Source organism: Monodelphis domestica, chromosome 1, assembly GCF_027887165.1.
Source record: "Monodelphis domestica isolate mMonDom1 chromosome 1, mMonDom1.pri, whole genome shotgun sequence".
Taxonomy (NCBI): domain Eukaryota; kingdom Metazoa; phylum Chordata; class Mammalia; order Didelphimorphia; family Didelphidae; genus Monodelphis; species Monodelphis domestica.
The window spans coordinates 354600400-354625508 of NC_077227.1; the positions used below are offsets into that span (position 1 = coordinate 354600400).

At 38.3% G+C, this 25109-nt stretch overlaps 1 protein-coding gene across 4 annotated transcripts in view; it reads left to right on the forward strand.

The window, feature by feature from the left end:
• Positions 1 to 25109, forward strand: part of GRIA1 (glutamate ionotropic receptor AMPA type subunit 1) — a 350823-nt gene that overhangs the window by 204797 nt on the left and 120917 nt on the right. For all 4 annotated transcript variants that reach the window (XM_056811492.1, XM_003339564.4, XM_001379328.4 and 1 more), the window contains 2 exons: positions 15203 to 15364; positions 16298 to 16465. In XM_056811492.1, coding sequence (XP_056667470.1) covers positions 15203 to 15364; positions 16298 to 16465 — 330 coding nt within the window. The remainder of the gene's footprint in view (positions 1 to 15202; positions 15365 to 16297; positions 16466 to 25109) is intronic.

Sequence of the window (25109 nt, forward strand, 5' to 3'; positions counted from 1 at the left end):
TCCCTTTCCTTAGGGATGTCATCATCTTAATGTGTTATCAAACCAGCTCAGGAAGAGAGAATGAGGCCCATAACTGTACAATTCTGCTTCACTTAATTCCAATTTATGTTTGAGTCAGAAGATATCATCAGTGATATCAATCTGGTTCTCTTTGAGAACAAAGGACAACAAGCATCCAACCATTTTCTCCACCAATGAGAGTTCTTTAGATTGAGAAAGACATAAGAAAAGCAGTTAGAAGGGAAATAAAGTCATAATAAGTAATAATCCAGGACAAGAAGACAAGCTAATAGAACACTTCACTTCCTGAAGGAAGTTCTACAAACTATCCCATCTTACTGATAGACCTTGTGGCTATATTTGGGAGCTGACCTCAGGAATTTTTCAGAAACCTTGGAGAAGGGAAATGGAAGAATGTGGTCCTGTTTTTTTGAAGGAAGGCAAAGACAGGGGTAAATTTTTAAACTCTAGGTTAAACTTTGATCCTGGCAGTGTGTTATGAAAGGAATGGTTTTTGAGCACTTAAAAAGGGAAATGACAATTATTACTACTCCGAAAAGATTGATTCATCAAAAATAAATCATGTCAGACCAACCTTATTTCCTTTTTTTGACAGGGTTGCTAGACTGATAAGAGGAATATTATAGACATTCCTACATACTCTTAACTGAGGCAGCTAGATGATACCATGGCTAGTAGATAAAGCTGGGTCTGATATCAGGAAGATCTGATTCAAAACCAGCCTCAGACACTTCCCAGCTGTATGACCCTGGGGAGGTCACTTCACCTCTGGCTCAGTTTTTTCAACTGTGAAATGGAGATAATAATTGCACATACCTTCCAGGGTTGTTGTGAGAATCAAATGAGATAATTTTTATAAGGTACTTAACAGAGTGCCTCACACATAAAGAATTTCTGCAAACATTTAACAATTCTTCACGCTACTCCTGTGAATAAGATGAAATGATACAGGATAAATGATAGCAACTAATTGAAAGACCAAATCCAGTGAATTCTGATTAGTGAATTGATGCTAAAGGAAAGTCTCTAGTGGAGCGCCTCATGGATCCGAGTAGCACCGTGGGTAAGAGCACTGGGCTCGGAGTCAGGAATACATCAATCCAAATCCTGCCGCAAATACTTTTAGCCTACTTCACTGTTCTGGCTGTTCATCAGCTGACCTTGGGGAACTCACTTAACCTCTCCCAGCCTCAGTTTCCTTTTCTTGAAAGTGGGAGTAATAGCATCTATCTTACAAAGTGATAGTATCAAAAGAGATAACATATGCACAGTGATTTGCAAACCTTAAAGTGTCATAAAATGCTAAATATCTGTCCATATCCATGTGCCATTCAACATTGTCATCCATGACTTCAAAGAAAGCAAAGTTGTCATACTTGTCACATTATTCAGAAAATGTGGCGCTGGGAGAGATAGAAAACACAGCAGCTAACAGTTAGAATCCTAAAAGATCATAAGAAGATAGAACATTAAACCAAAACTAAGAAGATGAAATGTGATATAAATAAACAAGTCTTGTCCCTTACATCCAGGATATCTTCCCTTTACTTTATCAACTATTGTATTCTTTCTCATCATCATCTGTTGTCCTGGGGGTGGGGGGGGAGGAAGGTGGGTCCTTTGAAATCCAATTTAAATGTCCCCCTCCTTCGTGAAGCCAAGTGATCCTGCTGGTCAGTAACAACCCTCCCCTCCAAACTTTGCTTTGCAAACATCTAATGTATTTTCATCTAGTTATTCTATAGATATGTGTGTAAACTCTTGAAGGGCAGCAGCTATGTCTTATTTAAACCTTATATCTTCCCTCCCCACCAGACTTAGCAGAGTAATCTGAATGTAGTAGGTGCTTCAATATCCATTTCCTCCTTCTAATGAGATAACTTGTGTATTCCTCATAACAATATCTTTTCTGTTTAATAATATTTGATGAATGAATGAATGAATGAATGAATGAATGAATGAATCAAAGCTAGGCTCTCACCTCTTGAGACTACTGTAGAGAGGATTCCTGTTCAGGGAGTTCTTAGACGAGTTCTAGCATTCCTTTTAACTCTGACAAGCAATATTCTGTGGTTCTTTTCTCTCCTTTCCCTTCCCCCATATCCATACATGCTTGTTTTCATATACTCTTTCCTTCAGCAAGTGTTTTCAGTCCTCTTTCCTTAGTCTCCCTATCTCTTATTCCCTTGTTCCCCAAGAGCCTCTTTTTCTCTAGGTAACATTCATCCTTCTTTCTCTCACATCTTTCACGTGGTATCTCTCTTCCCTGACTCTGCTGTGACAGTCAGGACACATATATCAAGTTGTTATAACCCGAGAAGACACCACAAAAAGACTAGAGAAGCCAGAGGAAGCCCTTTTTGGAAGTGACAGGAATGCTCTCTTTGCTTTGAGAGAGATAAAGAGTTAGATGCTCTCAAAGGAAGCCAAACTTGAGAGAGTATTACCTCACCACACCAAGCACCATATCAGGAAAGAATGCACCTTACTTCTGGATTTCTCTGCCACCAAAGAATTAGATCTTTCCCACAATCCTTTCTCTCTCCCATACTACCACTGGAACAGCATGTTGAAATGGATTCTATTCCTAAGCCACTTCTTGTAGAATCACTGAACTGAAGAGATGTAACAAATTGCAAAGGTCAAGTCCAGCCTTCTACTTAATACAGGAATCCCCTCTGCTACATTCCTAATGAGTAGTTTTCCAGGATCTTCTTTTTTAAATGTATTTATCTGCTTGATTACATTGGTTCAGGGGGATATGATTGGGGATGTAGACTCTAAATGATCATCCTAGTGCAAACATTAACAACATGGAAAAACCCAGTGAAATTTCGCATGGGCCAAAGGAAGGAGGGTAGGGGAAGGGAGAGAGTATGATTCTTTTAACCAAGGAATAATGTTCTAAATTGAGTAAATAAAATTTTCAAAAAAAATGTATTCATCTTTTACTTTTGAATGAACTTTTGAATTACTTTGAATTTGAATTTGAAATACTTTTGAATGAACAAATATTTATTTTCTTCTTTCTATCCCTATTTAAAGATAAAGAAAATCAGCTGGGGGGGGTTGTGGGGAAAGGAGGGGAGGGAAAGAACATGAATTATGTAACCATGGAAAATATTCTAAATTAATTAATTAAATAAAGATTTTCAATTAAAAAATAAAATAAAGATAAAGAAAAACAAAACCTTTGTAACAAATATGCATAGTAACAAATTATCACATTGACCACATCCAAAAACATTTTTTCATTCTACATCTTGGGTCAATAGCATCAATTTTTTTTCCTTTTTCTTTTTTTTAAGGATTTTTTAAAAAATTATTTAATTAGATGATTTAGAATATTTTTCCATGGTTACAAGACTCATGTTCTTTCCCTCCCCTCCCCCACTCCCTTCCCATATCTGACGCATAAATCCACTGGATTTAACATGTGTCATTGATCAAGCCCCATTTCCACATTATTAATATTGGTCAATAGCATCCTGAAGAACACTGGTGACAAAAAGCTTTTTGATGCAACCCATCCCAATAAGTGACAGCTCTGTTAAGAAATTTTTATGTTGAGCTTTAACTTCTTCCTCTCAGTCTTATTTCTTGAGTTTGGGGCCAAGTAGAATGAAGTTAACCCCGCTCATTGCAAGTGAATCAAGTTATAATATTTTATTGTCATAGATTATATAAAGAGATTTGCTTATCTGAAAATAATAAAAGCCCTTCCAGAGTCCATTTTAGGCCATTCATGTAACTCCACCTTGACCTGGATATGATACTCAATTATTGTTTAAATATAATTATTATTTATGTATAATCATCACATAATTAATAGTTAATTCTTATTTGAATATAGTTATTATGTAATGAATGCATAATTATTTAGGCCATTCACATAATTCTAACTCAACTTGGATATAATATATAAACTACTACCCAAAGAGGAACTACTGTCATATAAGTGGAAGTTCTGAAAACCTAAATTTAAATGTTGATTCTTCTGTTGGCATGTTGTGTGACCTCAGCTGTCTTCCCCTCATTGAGCGTAAATTTCTCCATCTCTTTTCTAAAAATGTCTAGCAAAAGCAATTGTTTCTGAACCTGTATACCTCCGTTTTTTGTTGGTTTTTTTAAAGGAAAATATCTGATTTTTTTTTTTTTGCTTATCTCAAGTAACATCATGTTTTAAGGTTTAATAACATCCCATTTCTCTCTGAATAGTTGTCACTGATTCTCTATCTTGATCATGGTCTATTTGGCCAGGTACAATTTCAAAGGCTATATCACCCTTGGATAGGCTACTTGGAGACCCTTCCCTCACCATCAGCAAGCAAAACAAGTATAACAAGTATAACAAAGTATTTTGGTATATACTTTGGTGATGGAAGTCTATGAATACCTTAATGTAGCTCTGGGTAGCCTATGATAAGAACAATTCTACTCTCCTTTTACTATATCTTCTTATATGAAGATGGCATAGCGAGAATAGCATTGGATTTTACTGTTGTTCATTTATGTCCAAATCTTTGTGTTCCCTTTTGGTGTTCTCTTGGTACAGATCCTGGAGTGATTTGCATTTTCTTCCCCAGCTCATTTTATAGATGAGGAAAACAGGGTTAAGGGATTGACCCAGAGTCACATAAGTGTCTGAGAATAGATTTGAACCCAGGTCTCCCTGACTCCATCCCAACACTCTATTCACTCCACCACCTAGATGCCCTTATATTGGACTTGGGAATGAGGAAGTCAAGGTTCAACTCCTGGCTGTGACATTTACTAGCTCTCTGACCTTGGCCAATCCTTGAGCATTATTTTCTTCATTTGTATATTTGATTTATAAACTTTATAGGAACATAACCCCCCCCCAAAAAAACTTTGTTAATCTTATACTGTATGAAGGATATGATAAATGTTAAGCATGCCCTTCACTGGCACGTGTTCTACACTTTCTTATCCACTATGATGTTTGTCCATGTTGTCCCATAAATGCTCCATAAAGAAGTAACATAAAACTCTGGAAGCCTCCTGTTTCTATTGATATTTGGCTCATCCCTTATCACTTACTCTAGGAACATATTATGGTCACCTCTTTTTAATTTTTTTTTAGATATATATTGCCATGGTGTTGATTTTTATGTTGCTTCCCATGAGTAGTTTATTGTTATCTTCCCACTTATACCCACCAGGTGACTTTTCATTGTCCTTTGAATCATCTCTGGCTTTAATTCTTGTAATATTGTGGCATTTCATCATTCACAACTATATAGTGCAACTAGAACATTTTGGTATTAAAAAGATTGGCGTTTGTGGTAAAAATCCCATTCAGTGCAACTGATATCTATTAAGTGTCTCCATCCAGGGACTATCCTGGGTATTGGAAACACAAAGACAAAAATGAAATAGCTCCTGTTCTCAAAGAATTTTCATTCTTCTGGAGGATATGGCATATACAGTGGTACATCTAGGATATGTGATTTCTTCGATGTTGGAAATCTCTACACCAAGAGGTATGAAAGCCAAACTATAACTAATATATTAAAAGTTGCTTGAGGTTATGTCATTGCAAGTCAAGCACTCTATCACTACAAGTTACCTTTCACAGTATGTCATTGAGACCCATCCCACTGATGGGGCCCCAATTCTTGGCTCACAAATTGAATTTAGTCCTTTTTTATCTTATTTCTGGCTCTTCAAACCTCCCACCCCCACCCCAGAGCACTAAGGAACATCATTTAAAGCTTAGGTATGGCTTATATCTAGGTTTTCCATAAAGGGATTATCAAAGCCCCTTCTAGAAATTTAGTAAGTGTATAGAGTTGCATGCATAGGACTACTGTTTATTTCCTCTAGCACAAAGAAATGCTGTTAACACAAAAGACTCCTAAGCATGCATTAACAAAGATTTAAAACATGAAAGAATAACCTATATCTCCCCTTACACTCTCCTGAGAGATGGATGTTTACACCAATAAAATATGAAACAATTTATGGAACTTTTGAATAGGGATTTCAGCATCTGAACCAAACCCTCAAAGGCCATGTCTCCTGACAAACTAGAGTATCACTGAAACTCATTCTCTAGACAGTAATCATCTTTTCCTTTGAAAATGTTGTAGTAGCTGCAGGGAGCATCTCCCATAGAGCAGCTGGCAATGACTGAGGAACCCAGGAGCCACCCAAACTTTTTGGTGCATGAGGTTGCTCAACATAGATGAAATGTTCATCTCAAGGTCTCTGTTTGATTACCTGTGCTCATAGAAAGAAACACAAAAGAGAAGAGGTGGCATTGCTTTGGCATCTAGTGTTGGGATTACCTGAATGAGCATATGCTCTTTCTACCATATAGAGGCAGCTGCCATAGCTGCCAAACAGAGAGGCAACTTCATGACAGGTCCAAGAGAGACTGAAACCTGTTTAGGAAAGAGAAAGAAAAGAGTAAGAATGGAAATTATTTCCTTTAAAAGTCCACTGGAGTTGGGGAGCTAAGTGGCTCAATGGATTGAGAGCCAGGCCTAGAGACAGTAGGTCCTGGGCTCTAATCTGGACTCAGACTAGCTGTGTGACCCTGGGCAAGTCACTTAACCCTGATTGCCTAGTCTTTACTACTCATCTTCCTTGGAACCAATACACAGTATTGTTAAGTATGTGTTAAGGCAGAAGGGAAGGAGGAAAGAAAGAAAGAAAGAAAGAAAGAAAGAAAGAAAGAAAGAAAGAAAGAAAGAAAGAAAGAAAGAAAGAAAGAAAGAAAGAAAGAAAGAAAGAAAGAAAGAAAGAGAGAGAGAGAGAGAGAGAGAGAGAGAGAGAGAGAGAGAAAGAAAGAAAGAAAGAAAGAAAGAAAGAAAGAAAGAAAGAAAGAAAGAAAGAAAGAAAGAAAGAAAGAAAGAAAGAAAGAGAAAGGAAGGAAGGAAGGAAGGAAGGAAGGAAGGAAGGAAGGAAGGAAGGAAGGAAGGAAGGAAGGAAGGAAGGAAGGAAGGAAGGAAAGAAAGAAGGAAGCTCAACTGAGTAGGAAACTCCCCTTGGCTCAGTGACCAGTCCTTTATGATACAATTTCTTCCCCCTCTTTCCATCTCAGGAACTATTCAACCAACCAAGTGGTTGCTATTATCATCAAATCCTTTAGCACTGAATACATGCCCACAAAAGTGTTCAGGGAAGTTCAACTATATTCTATCAGGTGGACTTTCACCAAAGCAGATCCAACAAGACTCTGCTAATTATCTCTATTACATATATATGAGTTAATGAGAGAATACTAACTTCTGGGGGGAAGGGGAGGAGAAATCATAGAATACCTCAAGGAGGAGGCCATACTTGGACTGAACTTTAAAACAAGAGAGGATTATGAGATATAGAGATGAGGAAAGGAAGCAGTAAATGCATGCTAAACATAGGGGATAATGACTTATATAGACTGGAAATGGAATGTAAAATTCAAGGAATAGCTAATACAGATCAATTTCCCTGAAAACATTGCACAATTGACCCAATGGAAACCAAAATTATCTCCTATTTAAGTTCTAAACCATGATTATCTTTGGTAAACCATGAAATTACAGACTTTTCCAAATGCTTTAATAGTTTAAAATTTCACTAGGATTTTCAGGACTCTTGATATGTAACTATAATGTATAATTTACTAGAAATGCCAGTTTTACAGCTAATCAAGTTAGTCAACATGTGGAATCTTGCCCCTTGCAAATAAGAAGAGTGGTTCTTACCCCAGGGATTAGATATAAAGTATCAGTAATTTGGGAATTAGCATTAATAGTGAGAATTTGAAGGGACTTGAAAGATCATATTACCCCATATTCTCATTTTATAAATAAGGAAATGAAGACCCAGGGAGTTTAAATGATTTGCTAAGAGTCACCTAGCAAACATGGCGACTGTGCTATGGCTAATCCATGTTTATTATTATTGCAAATTTGGATTAAGTCTATACTTAAACACGTCAAATAAATAAACTGTGACTACTAAGAAGATGACTTAAGAGGAAAGTCAAGTTCTTAAGATTGTGAATTTTAAAAGCTAGACTACTAGTTCTCATTTGGGTATTAGTTTGTACAAGTTTGAACAAAGTATGCTATTTTTTAAACCCTTGCCTTCTGCCTTAGAATGGTAAGGGCAGCCAACTAGAGTTAAATGATTTGCTCAGAGTCCTATAGCTAGGAAGTGTCTGAAGGCACATTTGAACCTAGACCCTTGGGACTCCAGAACAGTTGCTTAAAACACTGTGCCACCTAGCTGCTCCTGAACTGAATATACTTACAGACTATAGAGACACAGCTGAAGAGCAATTTTTTATAATTCTAATCAATAATGTTATAGGTTTCTTTTGTGTTGGACTCCAATCAACATAGAGACCTTAGTAGGTCAACAATCAATCTATAAATAAACATTTATTAAGTACCTATTATATAACAGACACCATGCTAAGTATTGTGGATACAAAAGCAAAATAGTCCTGCTCACCATCTAATAGGGGTGATAACATGAAAACAGTGATGCAGAACCAAGCTATCTGCAGGATATTAGAAATAATCATCATAGGAAAGGCATTGGAATGAAGAGATAGAGAAAGGCTTCCTGTAGAAGATGAGATTTTAGCAGGACTTAAAGGAAGTCAATAGGAAAAAATGAGGAAGAAATGCATTCCAGGTAAGCAAGACAGCCAGTGAAAATGCTCAGGGGCAAGAGATGGAGTGATTTGTTCAAAAGAATATCAAGGAGTCTAGTATCACTGGATCAAAGAATATATGGTATAAGATGGGGATGGTGGAGGGAGAATGTGGGAGGGAGTATAAGAAGACTGGGAACATAGGAGGAAGGCAGGTTTTGAAGAGCTTTGAATGCCAAACAGAAAATCTTATAATTCATCCTAGCACTCTTTTGGATCCCAGTGAAAAACAGCTTCCATTTGAGCATTCAGAAGAAAGATCAATGAAAGCCCAAGGAGAAGATCATTCTGTCAAAACAAAAAAAACTTGGGTCAGTCTAGCTCAGCCAGGTGTTCTTTACTCTGCTTTCCCATATTCCAGTTCTTCTCGGGTTCATTTAAAGTCCTGGTCAGACTATTAAAGGTATTCAAGGGCATTGGTGCCTTGTCAAGGACTTTATCCCTTTTGTAGTCCTGCCCCCTTCCTTGCCAAGACTTTTTAGCAGCTGCTGCATCCAAGTGGAAAGAGTAGCAGTCACTTTTCTTGGCTCCCTGGAGGGCTAGAACACATTTATTTTCTATTTCATGATAGAGCTAGATATGGTGAAGAGGAAGACAGGGCTGAAAGGAGCACAGCTGGTAGTGATTCCTTCTGTCTCCCACTGACACCTATGGAATATGGCTTTAATCCCTATAACTGCAGCTATCTTCCTCCCAAGGCAAGAAAAACTCATTCCCAGGGTTTCTGTCCTATTTCTAAAAAACACTAGCTATGTGACCCTGGGAAACCTCTCAGAATCTCCAGGCAATTTTATAATACTCTAAGTTACAGATGAGTTGCCATTTGCATCAATGGAGATAATTTCCACATCTGAAGTTCTCTCTATTGGTGAAATCATAGGTCCAGATCCAAGAAAATTTAAAATTTCTGGAAGGGAAGTTGGATAAATCTTATCTTTTCCATTTTATAGACAAAGAATTGGGCACAGGAAAGAGAAGTAACTTGTGAAAGGTCATACAGATAGTTCATAGCAACAGTGGGACTAGAATTCATATATAGATAATAAGGAGATAATACTACTTTGTCACCTTCTAACACAGGAAACTCAATAATGATAAACATCCATAACATACAGCATTTAAAAAAAATTTTTTTTTAGGGGCAGCTAGTCAACCCCGTGGATAGAATGCCAGGTATGTAGTCAGGAAGACCTGGATTCAAATGTGGCCACTTAGAGTTAATATAAGACAGAAAATAAGAGTTAAAAAAAAAACTTTTATTTACATTATCTCATTTCATCTTCACAATACCCCTGGAAATAAGGAGGAAAAGTCCTATTTTCCTTGCTTTATAGCTAATAATTCCCTGTGAATAATTGCCCAAAGAGAAAAACAAATTAGCAGCAGAGTCTGTACCTGAACTCAGGTCTTCTTTAATCATCATCTAGACCTCTCTCTGTCTCATTATACTGATTTTGATTTGCCCTCAAAGAAATCGTGGGGTAATGCTGTCTTGCAATAAACTGCAGTTGTGGGTCAGAATGTCTTCTTTGAAGTTCCCTGATCTTTTAATAGAAAGTACCAGACCTTTTAAATCAAAAGCCTTCAGGAAATGGGTTTGCAAAACCCAAGTCAAGTTATAGAGCAATCAGTTAATGGTGGCTGCTTGTGAGGTACATTCCTGGATGTTTTTTTTTCAAGGATCCAACTGTATGTTGCTCCCCCCTCCCCAGGTTGCTGATGCGCTTGTGGAAATTAGTTCTATTGGTTTTTCAGCACAGATGGTCTTTACCTCTGATTTTAGCCTCAGTCTAGTGCTATACCCACCTGGTTTCTTTACAGTATTTGACTTATTTGTAATTATATGGAGTAAAGTCACTTTAAAAGATTAGTGCTTACACATGTAAAACCCAGTAGAATTGTGCATCAGTTACAGAAGGGGGTAGGGGGAAGGGAGGGAAAGAGCATGATTCTTGTAACCAAGGAATAATGTTCTAAATTGACCAATTAAATAAAATTTTCAAAAAAAAATTAGTGCTTGTCTCCAAGTAGTGTTCCTAGCTAGAGCTTGGAAGAGTCCTTAGCATAAAAGGCATTTAAATTAAGTACTTCCTAAATGCAAATTCCTGTGATGAAAAATGAAACACCTGCTGTCCTCCTGTAGCTTCCATTCTACTAGGAGGCTATACTCTGTAAATAAGTAAATACAAGGTAAAGAAAGTGAAGCAGCTTACATTCTAGTAGGAGGCTACAGTATGTAAATAAGTAAATACAAGGTAAGTAAAAAGTGAATACAAAGTCATTTCAGATGACAAGGAAGATAAACAGCTTGGGAGGGGAGCAGTAGGAGCATGGCTGTCTTCTGTAGGATGTGGTCCTGGAGCTGAGCATTAAAGGAAACTACTGAAAACTTCAGAGGCAGCAGTAAAGATGGAGTGTGTACCAGCCATCGGAGAACACTTCTGAAAAGACACAGAAAAGAGATGGAAAGGCCTGCCAGGGAAAGAGTAAGTAGATCAGTTTAGCAGGAATAGCATCCTTGGGAAGGAATAATTTGAAATAGATCTGGGAACAGAGACTAAAATGTCTAATCCAGAAGGGACCTTGGAATATACCAGAGAGAATATCAGAGATGGAAAAGGCTTAGGGTAGAGATTATCACAGTAAAATATTGGAGAGTCAGGATCCAAAGACTAGAATAATGGGCCAAATCTAATAAGATGAAATCTAACAGTTTTAAATGTAAAATTTCAGCATGATTTAAAAAAAAAAACTTCAAGAATATAAGAAGCCCTGGGTGACAATTTATATGAAAAAGATCTGGGGTTTTAGAGTCCTGCAAGGTGCATGAGTCAATAGTGAAAAATAGCTTCCAAAAAAACCAATGTAGTCTTGGGCAGCATTGCTATTGTTCAGTGGGATTCACTTGGCAAAAATATTGGGCTAGTTGGCCATTTCCTGCATTAGTGCATTTTACAGAGGAGGAAACTGAGGCAAACAGGGTGAAGTGACTTGCTTGAGGTCACACAGCTGGTTAGTGTCTTAGTCTAGATTTGAACTAAGGAAAATGAGCTTCCCTGACTCCAGATCCTGCTCTTTATCCACTGTGCCATCTAGCTGCCTAGACAGTAATAAGAGAAGTATAGTATCCAAAATAGAGATGATAGTCTTTCTTTGCATTTTGGTCTAAACCAACCACATGTAGAATGTTATATTCAGTTTTGTTCACCACATTTTAGAGGGGGTCACTGACAACTAGTAGTATATCCTGAGGAAAAAATGACAATAATTTTGAGGGAACTATAGACTGTCATGTGAAGCTTTTGAAAAAAAAATAGAAATATAAGGTATCCCAAAAGTCCTAGTGAAAGCCTTAAGCTACTAAAAATATATTGGAAGGAAGATAGTAACATCCTTGGGATGATAAGAGACATGCCAAAATAAATTAAACTGCCTTGGGTTGGATTAGGGTTAGGATTAGGATCTTCAAGTAGGGGCAGAACAGGGAGATATGCTATTAAATGTTTAATAACCAACTCTGCAAAAAATATATATACCCGGCATACTTTTATTTTTATTTTTTTAAACCCTTACCTTCCATCTTAGAAGCAATACTGTATATTGGTTCTAAGGCAGAAGAGTGATAAAGGTTAGGCAATGGGGGTCAATTGACTTGCCCAGGGTCACACAGCTGGGAAGTGTCTGAGGCCAAATTTGAATCCAGGACCTCCCATGTCTGGCTCTCAATACACTGAGCCACCCAGCTGCCCCCCATGGCATACTTTTAATTGACATGATTGACATTTTCTCTATAAGTTTTTAATTCTGGATAATTAATAAACAATATCAAGCCATGATTTATAGTATTTGTTGTTTTCTGAAATGTAAAAACTTTAAAGTGAAAATTTTTCAATCTACTGTCAAATCAGTCAAGTACACTGGTGAGGCTGGGTAATAATTTATTAGGAATGTGAAGAGTTTCTTGGGCACATATTAGTTGCTGGACTAAGTGACTCTGAGGTCCCTTCCAGTTCTGTAATTATGTGATTCTATGAATCTTGGAAAATAAAATATTAGTGCTAGAGGGAGTTATAGATCATAGAAGTCAGAGTAGAGTCAGACATTCTTAACCTTTGGAAGTCTGATGAAGCTTATAGACTCCTTCTAAGAATAATATTTTAAATTAATAAAATAAAATAATCAGGATTATAAAGAAAATTTATTATAAAAAAGTACAGTTTTCAAGAATTCATTTTTAAGTTCACAGACCTACTGGTTAAGGACTCTTATTTCTGCTAAAAACCCTTATGCTACAGATATAGAAACTGAGACCCAAAAGTGGAGGAAAACTTGTCTAATGTTATGTAGATGTTTAGTGATACAATTAGGTTTTAAGCCTGCAGCTCCTATTGATTTAGGAGTCCTAATTTGTGACTGTTAATTCTTCAGTATTTCTGTTACTCTCCCCAATGCCATTTGAAGTAACAGTTCCAAGATCAAACTTCATAGCACATTAACAGTAGCTAGCTAGAATTTTTATAACACTTTAAAGTTTGCAAAGTTTACTAGGTTTATAATGAAAGACTATATGAATATCCTTACAACAATCCTAGGAAGTAGGTGCTATGATTAACCATTTTACATATGAGGAAATCAAAACAGACAGAGACTTGCCTGCAGTCACATAGTTTGTAAGCGTCCGAGATTGAATTTAAATTCAGATCTTCTTAACTCCAAGCCCAGCATTGTATCTGCTGTACCTCCTAAATGACTGATGGAGATGCCTCTGTGTGTGTTTGTGTGTGTGTGTGTGTGTGTGTGTGCGTGCGTGCACATGTGTGTGCTTTAACTCCAGAACATAGAAACACTTTTTAATGACCTTCTAGATTTATCTGGAGTCTATGAACTTTTATTTTATTTTTTTAGTAACTGTATTTAAATATAATTTCTTCTTTATAATCACATGTATTTTATTTTATACATTTAAAAACATTCCTCTAAGAAAGGGTCTTTAGGATTTAATAGACTTTCTTGTTTTTTTAACTCTTACTTTCCATCTTGGCATCAATACTATGTATTGATTGGTTCTAAGGCAGAAGAGTGGTAAGGGCTAGGCAATGGGGGTCAAGTGACTTGCCCAGGGTCACACAGCTGGGAAGCGTCTGAGGTCAGATTTGAACCTAGGACCTCCCGTCTCTAGGCCTGGCTCTCCATCCACTGAGCTACCCAGCTGTCCCCTTCAGTAGACTTTCAAAGGGGTCTTCAGAAAGCCTGTCTTGAGCAAATGAAAAGAGAACTGTTGTGAAAAGATCCTTGGTATAAATATCTACTGGGCTTTTTACTAGAGTTATGACTTCGACGAATCACTTTCAATTTCTTCATCTCTATAATAAGAGGACTGGACTCATAACCTCAAATGTTCCTTCCAGCTCTAAACTTTATGAATCTTGGTAGATCTCAATCCTTGAAGCCACCTCCATTTGGTGTGAATCGAGATGTCACAGAAAGCATCTTCCTGCATGGCCTATTCATTACTCACACTTTGGGTAGTGTGAAATGCTGAGTGGGTGGGTTCTGAGAGGTCAGACAGCACAATATTGACTCAGTTATGGGAGGAACTCATTCATCACAAAAACCACATTTCCTAGGAAACCAAAAATAGATTCACAGAATGTTAGAACTGGAAGACTTTATAGATCACTGAGGCCATCATCCTTGTTTTTCAGATATAGGGAGAAGTGACTTGTCCAAAGTTGTGTCTCAAGACAGCAGCAGAACCAAGACTAGAACACCCAAAGTTCCTTCATCCTAATCCAGTTCTGTTATATGATGTAAAATCCCTTTCAGTTCTGACATTCTCTGTTCCTGGTTTCCCTCTGGTTCTGACAAAGTGATCAATCAATCAATGGACATTTATTAAGCACCTTGTATGAGTCAGGCACTATGCTAAGCACTGGAGATGCAAAAAGAGACTGTCCTTACCTCAAGGGGTTTACAATCGAATAGGGTAGAAAATGTGCACACAAAAATGTACACACAAGCTATATACCAGAGAAGTAGAAAATAATTCACAGAAGGAAAGCACAAGAATTAAAAGGGGTTAGGAAAGACTTCCTAAAGAGGTGGGATTTTAATGGTGATTTAACATTCTATGGTCTCCAAAGTCCCATAAGGTTCTAATATTGTGTGTTCAAGTTTCTTTCCAGTTCCAACATCACACATTCTAAGATGTTTTTTCCCCCAGCTCTTACTAGCTGTGTGACCCTGGACAAGTAACAATCTCTAATTCCCCAGTTTCCTCCACTGTAAAATATCACCTACCTCCCAAGGTCATTATAAGGATCAAGTAAGATAAAATTTGCAAAGTGCTTAGCAGTGCGTGGAACATAATATAGGTGCTTAATATGTGTTTGCTTCCTTCTCTTCTTCTCACTGACATTTTTTTAAATACCCCTAAATGGATCATTTATTCTATGACTATATGTTCTCATCCTGGGATTCTTTCTCCTTTTCCCTTGATCTCCACAGGGTTTCATGGACATGGATCTAGCTAAGTTCAAGGAGAGTGGAGCCAATGTGACTGGCTTTCAGTTGGTGAACTACACTGACACCATCCCTGCCAAGATCTTACAGCAGTGGAAAAACAATGACGTCCGTGATCACACTCGTGTTGACTGGAAAAAGCCAAAAGTGAGTGGTTCTGGTTGTTGGGCAGGAGGCTACAGATCTTTATTTAATCACCCTGAAGGGATTTCATCCCTCTACTATAAAGCCACCATTCCTGGGAACATCTGTCATCCTGACTGGTTCTTCTTGAGTGAGGCTATCCCATAGAGAGGTCAATCATGAATAAACTCTCGTTTATTCTTATAGTTCACTCTTTCTTTTACAACTTTCATTTAATTTAAAACTGCTCTAAGATAGAAGACCGAGGGCAAGTGACTTGCTCAGGGTCACATAACTAGGAAGTCTCTGAGGCCAGATTTGATCCCAGGTTCTCTGAATTCCAGCCCTGACACTGTACCACCTAGCTGCCCCTAGTTCACTCTTGTAAGAATTCCAATTCTTTGTTATTCACAGGTAGCTTTACATTTGGTAGGCTAGGAGGGTGTATGTTATAGTGAAAAAGAACACTGAAAAACACTGGGGGGGGGGGGGGAACAACTATAGAAGAAAATTGAAGTAGGATTTGAGTCCAGATCTTCCAAAATCCCAAGTCTGGTGCCTTGTTGACTTAACCACACTGATTTTGGTGCTATAAACTATATTGGGCAAATCATCTTTAACAGCTTCAATTTCCTCACCTGTAGTATGAGGTTCCTTCCTTAAAATATAATCTTTAAAAGATTCGCTGACACTTCTAATTTTGCCTTCTCAGAGGGCAGTGTGGTACAGAAAAAAGAGCACTGGTCCCGGGGTTGGAGTTCTGGGTTGAAATCCTTAGGACTCTGTTTGCCCATCTGTAAAATAAGAGGGTTAAACCAGATGACCTCTGAGATCCAATTCAGCTCTACAGCTATGATCTTGTAATCCTACCAAATTCTGGCTATGTAATGTGTATTAGAATAGCCTTCTCAATCCCAAACCCACACCCACATAACAATGTTTTGTTCTTTTCTTCAGTATACCTCAGCACTGACATATGATGGTGTTAGAGTGATGGCAGAGGCATTCCAGAGCTTGAGAAAGCAGCGCATTGATATCTCCCGCAGAGGGAATGCTGGGGACTGCTTGGCCAATCCAGCCGTGCCCTGGGGCCAAGGGATTGATATCCAGAGGGCTCTTCAGCAGGTGAGGAAATGGAATAGGGATGCCCTTGTCGCAGAGGTGCCATATAGGTGATTTCAGGATTGTAGACCAACAGACAGACAGAATCTCATTTGGGAAAGAATATTCCAGAACTCTGTGTTGTTGAAGAAGTTCAGTGGCCAGAAGGTTGTGTATCTATTTCTATCTGCTTTATTAGGTTTAACTAGAAAAAAAGAGCTAAATAATTTTTACTGTTAAAACTTGTCATGTCTTCTACTATTGGAATGTTTTGAAACTTAAAAATCTCAGAGCTGAAAGTAACTCTGAGATCAAGTCTGATGCCCTGCCTGATGAATTAATCCCCTTCCCCAACTTGCCCAGTCAATGGTCATCTAGCTTCCACTCAAGAATTCCATTCCATTGTTAGCAATCCTTACTATTAGGAAGTAGATCCTTATATTGAGCTTAAATCTGCCTTTCTGGAAGTCTCAATTCTCTTCTCTAAGACTCGTCAGAAAATGTCTTAATTCTTCTTTTTTAGGTCAGCCATTATGCTACTTAAAGTCATCTATGTCTCTCCAGAGCATTTGTTCCCCATACAAACACCTACAGTTTCTTTAACTGATCAGTGCTCTCTCCAAAATCTGATGCCCAGAACAGGAAATGCTATCTAGGACAAACAAAAATTGAGTTTTTGTTTTGGACACTAAATGTCTTTCTCTTCTCATAGAGAATTTTTTTTAAGAATACTAGATGGAAAGAGCATTCATAACCCCAAGGAATGAGCTAATAATGGTAGAGTGAAAGGTACTGTTTTTGGCCAGAACTTGGGGTTTGAGGAAGAATTTGGGAAGACATGCTCTGAGGGAGAAGACTGGAAAATTTGAATATAAAGCTAAATTTGGCAAATGTTTCTTTTTCCATTTTCATGTGGCTACTAACAAGTGCCCCTTACAGAGAAATCCAGCAGTTTGTTCTTTTAACCTAGAGAGACCAGGATGAAGATCAAAGGTACTCGCTTAGCCTGAAGAAGAGAAGACCTACTTGAGACATGAGAATTGTGTTCAAGTATCTAATGAGTTGTCATGTGGAAGGAGGATTAGGTTTATTCAGTTTGAACTGAGAGAGCAAAATCAAGATCAATGAATGAAATGGGCAGAGAAACAAATTTAGTTTTGATGCCAGGAAGTCTTTTCTTATAATCAGATCTATCCAAAAGTTGAGAAGGCTAACTTCAAAGGCAGTGGATCCTCCTCAGAGGGATGGCTTAGATGATTGCTTCCTAGGTATGTAATAGTCAGAATTCTTGTTCAGGTAAGGATTGGACCAGAGAGTTTCCAAGGCCCCTTTCAGTTTCAGAACTCTATGACTGACTTTCCTGTTCTTAATCAAACCAAAGTCAAAGGGCAATCACCTCTGTCTTTAGGTGATTATATTTGAGCCTATTTACAAGACTACATTTATCAAAGGTAGAGCCTGGCTCCTCGAGGAGGAGATGAGGGTTTTTGAATGGGGAGCCAAATTTGGTAAATATTTCTGTTTTTCTTTCCATGGTTCCAGCAACTGTGGCCTCTAGGGAGTTCAGGAGCAGCTGCTCTGCATTTCTACCCTGATTGATTGGGTTGCATTAAATGATGGAGAAAATGTGGGTATATCCCCTGGGACCAAAAAGACATGGATCAGATATGCAGGGGCCAGGCTATTGAGAGAAGAAATTTGCTATACTAAGTCACTGTCCATCATAAAATTAGATAAGAAGAAACTAGCACATGTCATCCCAGCCATCTCCTTGCTGCCACGCTGGACTGCTCTTGAATCACCACAAACTGAGGGCTGCCTTTTCCACTTTTAAAAGACTCTTTCAGAAAAATATTCTAGAGTTTAATTTGTGATCTTTGAATTGAGAATTTAGTTCAATGAGATGATAGAAAGATCACTAGGGTGAAAGTGGGGATAACTTGGGTCTGGTCTCACCTCTGTCAGGACCTAGCTGTGTGACTGAGTAATTCATTAAAGGTTTCTGATCCAAAGTTTCCTTCTCTATAAAAATTGAGAGTTATAAATTGCACTCTGACATTTTGCATTTGGAGGTCACTTCCAGCTCCTCCTACAGTCTCTGTTCTAAAGTCTCTTTCACCTCTGACATTCTGTCTTCTAAGGATTTCTCCCTTAGAGATAGCTGGCCTGGAAGTCAAAAAGAAATTGTTTCAAGTCCAGCCTCTGATTTGTGCTGGTTTTGTGATACAGGGCAAGTAAAGTAATCTCTTAAGATCCCAGATATCTTTCTAAGATTATAAATTGCCATGCAGGTATTTATACATTTATACCATCGCCAAAGTACCCAATATTCCACTTTATTGGTGCTATTTGCATTGGCAAAGGGTTTCCACCCAGTGTGTATTCTCTGCACCATTCAAATCACAGATCCAGAGTGCCCCTTGCCTCCCCCCAAATAGAGTCTCTTCTCCTTCAATGTACTTTCTTATGTCTGACCCAAACATTCCTGCTGTAATACACATCCGTTTGTTATCCTTTGTATAGATTAAGAAAAGCTGGTGGAAAGAATTCTCAAAACAATAACATGTACAATATGCTTTGGAAAATGATTTTAAAATTTCTACCACCTTCTCTGAATATGGCTCTTGTGAATTGTGCCTGGCAAATAGGAGGTGCTTAATAAATATTGACTGATTGATCAGTGGATCTGCAGGTATTATGAAGAGTCCGCTGTGAGCTCAGAATGTTTCAGTCAATCTTGGGTAAACAGAAGTATTAGACCTTGTCCTTATCCTAAAGGAGTTTGTAATCCATTGGCTGAAATATCACATGTTCTGTTTTGAGTCTGTTTTAGATCACTGAAATTCATAGAATTATGAAATATCAAAATTATAAGGGACTATGAAGATTATCTATTCTACTACTGCTCCCATTTTATAGATGGAGATGTCCAATGAGAAGTGACTTAATATAGAATCATAGATTATCAGAATCATAGACTCTTGGGGATGAAGGGAACCTTAAAGGGTATCTAGACCAATTTCTCCCCAAAATATGAATCCCTTCTACAGAATCTTGAAGTAGTCCTATAGTCTAGGTTTGTGTACCAACAATAATACTGGTTCACTACATCTTTTCTTTCTACCTTTAAGATAACACTTTGTACTTTAGAACAGCTCTCATTAGTAGGAAGTCCTTCCTAATTTGTCTTAAAACATATTTCCTTAAAATTTCCACCCATTGATTTTGCCCTGGTTCCTATAGCTACAGAGCTGAAAATGTCTCCTTTCTCCCACTCCAGGGTCCATTGACCATGAAATAAATATACCAGAATGATTGTTGTAGCAACCGCTGACCATTATGACATCCCATGGATGATTATGATCTCTCCTTATTCAAATACCCTGCTTTCTTCATTGTTTATAATAGTTTATAATAATAAACTCATATGGAGGGGGGAGGAAGGTGGGGGTAAGAAGGAGGGGGTGGGAGAGAGAGAGGGGTGGGGAGAGAGGGAGAGAGAAAGAGGAAGAGAGGGAGAGAGTAAGAGAGAGAGGAAGGAAGAGAGTGGGAAGGAAGAGGGAGAGGGAGAGAAATAGAGGGAGAACTACCCCCCAAATTCTTTAACAAAGAACTCACCTCAAAGTACCCTATCTTATTTTATTTTATCACAGCTTTAAAGACAATGAACAGAATCCCACAATGCCAGATCACAAGTCCCTATGTCCAGGGACTCTGGTACTACTGTTCTAACTATAATTCTAATATTTAGCCAAGATGGTCTTTTACTCCAGGTGAGACGATTTTAAGAAGGAAAGTGACCAGTGTACTCCACATCCACATAGAGGGTTACAGTAGCCTTCAAATAATACTCCCTAAACCCTTTGACCAACTGCCAAAATAATCTTATGCACCGCTTTTGTCATATCATGTTTCAGCTCAAAAGTGACTTCCTTTTGCCTACCATATGAAGTCCGAACTCCTCTGTCCGGCATTCAAGGCTTTCCACAATCTAGTATCAATCAACAAGCGTTAATTTGAAATGACTACTCTGTTTCAGGCATTGCTTATGCCAAAAAAAAGAAAAAAATGAAATGAAATATTTGCCTTCAAAGAACTTACATTTTATAAAGAAGAAGACATGTGCACATAAAAATGCTGTCTAAACAAAGTGAGCATATGTAATGCCAAGTAATTTGAAGAACAAAAATTTGAAGAAAAATCAGGAAGGGAGAGTCATATATGAGATGGGCCTTGAACAGAGCCTTCAAGGGGAATAAGGGTTCTAAGAGGCAGAGGTAAGGAAAGAGCACATTCTGAGCAGCCTATGTGCAAAGACACAGAGAAAGGACATGGCCTGTCATGTACAAGGAACATATATAAGAACAGCTTGGGTGAACCAAAAGAGTGCACGAAAGGGAGTAATGTACGATGAAGTCTGGAAAGGTAGGTTAGAACCAGACTGTAAAGGACTATGAAAGAAGGTTGGAGTGGAGGGGAAGAGGTGGAAGAGGAATATGACTTTTTTACCTGGCCAACTTTCTGTAAACTACATTCTTCAGCCAAAGTAGTCTACTCAACCTCCCCCAAATACACATCACACTTTTCCATCCTTCCTACCCTATTCTTCTTTTGAAATTTTACTTCAAAACTCAACTTAACTTCTACCTCTCTCAGAAATCTCTCTCTTGTCCCCTTGGCAAACAATACTTTCTTCTAACAAAATCATTTGTAAATGTTTGGCCAGCCTGTTCCTGCTTTCATTACAGTCTTTTCTAAATAAGGATTATTTGGCCATTGTAGAATAAGGAATAAAATACTCAAATTAATCCATAAACATGATCCCTCTATTGATGCAATCCACATTCCTACCCATCATGCTTTTTATTTATGTCCATCCAAAAATTTACTACTGGAGATCTACAAAGTGGACTAAAGACCTTTCCAAGCTTCTCCTAACATCATGAAGTTGCCAGTGGAGCACCCAGGCTGCCTGCTTATTATCCTTTGCCACATATCCAGCCCATTTTTCTTCCCATTATACATTTCACTAATAATATTTTTAACTTTGTCATTCAAAGTTCCTCACTGGTTATGCCATAAGCCTCTTCACACCACTTTGGACTTCTCCATTGCCCTCTGCGCAAGATTCATTTTCAGTTCTTCTGAGTAATGGTAGTAATAGGAATGGTAGCAAATCTTTCCACAGGAATAGTCTATTTTCTAAACTTTGCATCTTTCACAGTGCCTAGCACAGCATTCTACACTTTTAATAACAACAGTTGTTGAATGACGGATAGGTGCATCCTAGCTGGGCAGGTCTGAGGTCTTACTGCTAAATTATCCACAGTATAGCACAAAGGAGATCTCAAAGGTGTAGCAAAGTTGGAGGGTTCAAGGTATACACACAGCTGGGAAATTTATGGCCTAGCACTGCCAGAGAAACAGAGTCCTAAATCCATTTGAAGGGTCGAAGAATAGAATGGTTAGAGCCTTAAAATATAACATGACTGGAATCACAACAGTCTTAGCACATACCTTTGGCTGGTCCATCTCTAGTGTGCACTCTAACACTTTGGTTTCCGCATCTATAAAGTGGGAATCATAATCCTTCTGCCCAAGAAGGACTTCAGGAAGATTAATGAGCAAATATCTCTAAAAACACTTGGAGTTCCTGGGAAACAGGGCCAGGGAAGGACAAGGTATGGTGCCCATATGCTGCCCATATGCTGCCCATCTGTACTCAGGTATTAACTAGTGGATGACAGTTACGAATGTAGTTATCCAGAAATGAACATCTCTGGCTTTCTGTGTTTTGACAATCGATCAACTATCATTATTTGAGCACACACGATGTGTCCAGACTGTCCTAGGCACCATGGGAGGAAGGAAAGTTATAGACTGTTAGCATTGGAGAGGATCTTAGAGAATCAGTTAGTCCAATTCTTTAATTTTATAGAGTAGGAAATTGAGTCCTAGAAAAGTGAGGTAATTTACCAAAGGTGATTTCACTAATAATTGGCAGACTTGGGACAAAAGTGAAGTTGTGACTCCAACCCCAAAGGCTTTTCCATTTAAACTGCACTTCATCTTCAAGTATGAGATACTGCCCCTAGCCTCAAAGAGCTCAGAGTCCAGCAGGGAAGAAAAGGTGGACATAAGACAAAGCATTAAATAATGTAAGCCTATACAACAGACAGAGCTAAATTGCATAGTAGTAAAGGTATCTCTTCTTCCTGAGTGCAAATCCAGCCTTAGGCATTTCCTAACTGTGTGACCCTAGACATGTCACTTCACTCAGCATATATCTGTTTTCTCATCTGTAAAATGAACTGGAGAAGAAAATGACAAACCATTCTTCTATCTCTGCCAAGAAAATTCAAAATAGGGTCAGGAAGAGTCAGATGCACCTGGAAGACCAAACAACAACCAAGAAGTCCAGAGATATCTAAAGCCTAGAATGATCTGTGTATACTTCTGGAGGTGGCAGGACTTAGCCTACAGGATAGAGAAAGAAGAGAATGACTTCAAGAGAATGGAACAATATGAGTAAAAGGTGGGAAGGAAGGAGGAGATGAATCTTTTTTGTGCAAGTGTGAAGAGACCAGCCTCACTGGAGTAAATGATTAGTACTGAAAAGTAGCAAAAGATAAGAGAGAAGAGGAAGCTTGATTACACAAGGTCCTAAATGCTGAGTAGAAGAGTTCTGATCCAAGACCTCTAGGTTCTTAGGAGTCCTAAAAATCTTGGATACCATTAATAATAGGTCTTCTAAACACAACCATATTCAAATAACTAGCCTGGGCTGGGGTGAGTAATCCTGCTCTCCACTGCTTTTTACAGCCTATTCCAGGTATATATGGTTCATGGTATAATACGGTATACAGGAAAGAGAGGAGTAACAAAAAAATGAAGGGAAAAAGTGGTATAGTGGTGCTAGCATTGAACTTAGAAGATGAGTTCAAGTCTCAACTTTTCCATTAATTAGCTGTGTGATTTTGAGAAGTATTGTTACCTCTCCGAGCTTTCATTTCTCTGCTTATAAAATCAGGGTGATAGTGCAAATATCAATAATATGGAAATAGGTCTTGACCAAAGACACATGTAAAATTCAATGGAATTGTGTGTCACATATGGGAGGGGGTTGGGGAAAGGGGAGGGAAAGAACATGAATTTTGTAATACTGGAAAAATGCTCTAAATTAATTAATTAAAAAAATTTTAAACTATAAAACAAATCAACCTCCTCAAAATAAAATAAAATCAGGGTGTTAAATCTTCTGTCACCCATTTTATGGGGGTCTTGAAGAATCAGATTAGATAATGTATGTCAAAGCATCTTATAATGCAAAAAAAAAAAATCAATTCAGATGCCACTGCTGATAATGATGTGAGGAAGAGGCCTCTAGTCATTGGTGATTTCACATTTTAAGGATCTATCAGAAAATAGAAAGTTGTGTGACAATCAATTAATAAACATTAAGCATGTATTATGTGTCAGATATCATGCTAAGCACTGAGAATACAGTCTCTTCCCTCAAGGAATTCACAATCTAATGAATAATAACAACAACCACAGGCATTTATGTAGCATTTATTCTTATGTAGCATTTGTCAGACACTGCTTAAAATCTTTACAAATATCATCTCATTTATTCCTCACAACAACCCTGTAGGTTAGATGATATTATTATTCCCACTACATAGCTTAGGAAATGGAGGCAAACAGTAGTTCAATGACTTGTCCAAGGTGTACAGCCTGTATCTGAGGCTGACTCCATGTCCAACGCTCTATATTCTTCATGCTCCTAGCTATCATCTCACAGCAAACTAATATGTGCTCACAGGTTACATACAGGATAAACAGGAAAGAATTAAGAGAGGAGAGCCATACCACTAAGAGGGGGTGGGAAAAGTTGGGACCTAAAGAAAGCCAGGAAAACCAGTAGTTGGAGACAAGGAAAAAAATGTTCCAGGTAGGGCAGGCAGTCAGTCAGTCAGAGAAAATTCCTGGAGCCAAGAGATGGAATATCTTATTTGTGGACTAGTAAGGAGGCCAGTGTTACTGTATCAAAGGGTACATGTGAGGGAATAAGGCAGAAGAACACCCAAAATGTAGGGGTGGGCTGCAGGGCTATGAAAGCAATGTTTGAATCCCCAACAGACATACACAAAAAAGCAACAGCTGACGCATCCTCCACCACTGGCTTCATTGTTACCCCAACCAAGAAGCCAAAGCGGTGGGAATCTGAGAGCAGGAAGGTGGCAGCCCTAAGTCGTAGCCTTGCACTGAGCACTAAGCTCTCTCTCTCATGCAAGGGGCTGCCTGAAGCCAGATCATGAGAGAAGAGAAGAGGTTCACCTACTATTTAGAGTATGAATGAAACGGTGCTGCTAATGCAGAGCTTATCCGTGGCAGAAAGGCAAAGAGAGCAGCATGAGAGACTTTGTTGCAGGAGGAAAGAGTATAGTTGTGTGGATTTGATGTTACTGAGTAGCATTCCTTGTCTGTTAGTGTTTCTTTGTGTTTTATACATCCCTAGGGAAGCCTTACATGTTAGACTATGATGTAAGTGACTTGAGCACATTAACTACCAAAGGGTTGCTTTGCCGTAGGAGTATCAAGTTATGTCTTGGACACTGTTCCTTCTTCCTTGGGATGTATCTGAAGCCTCAGGACCTGGCTGTAC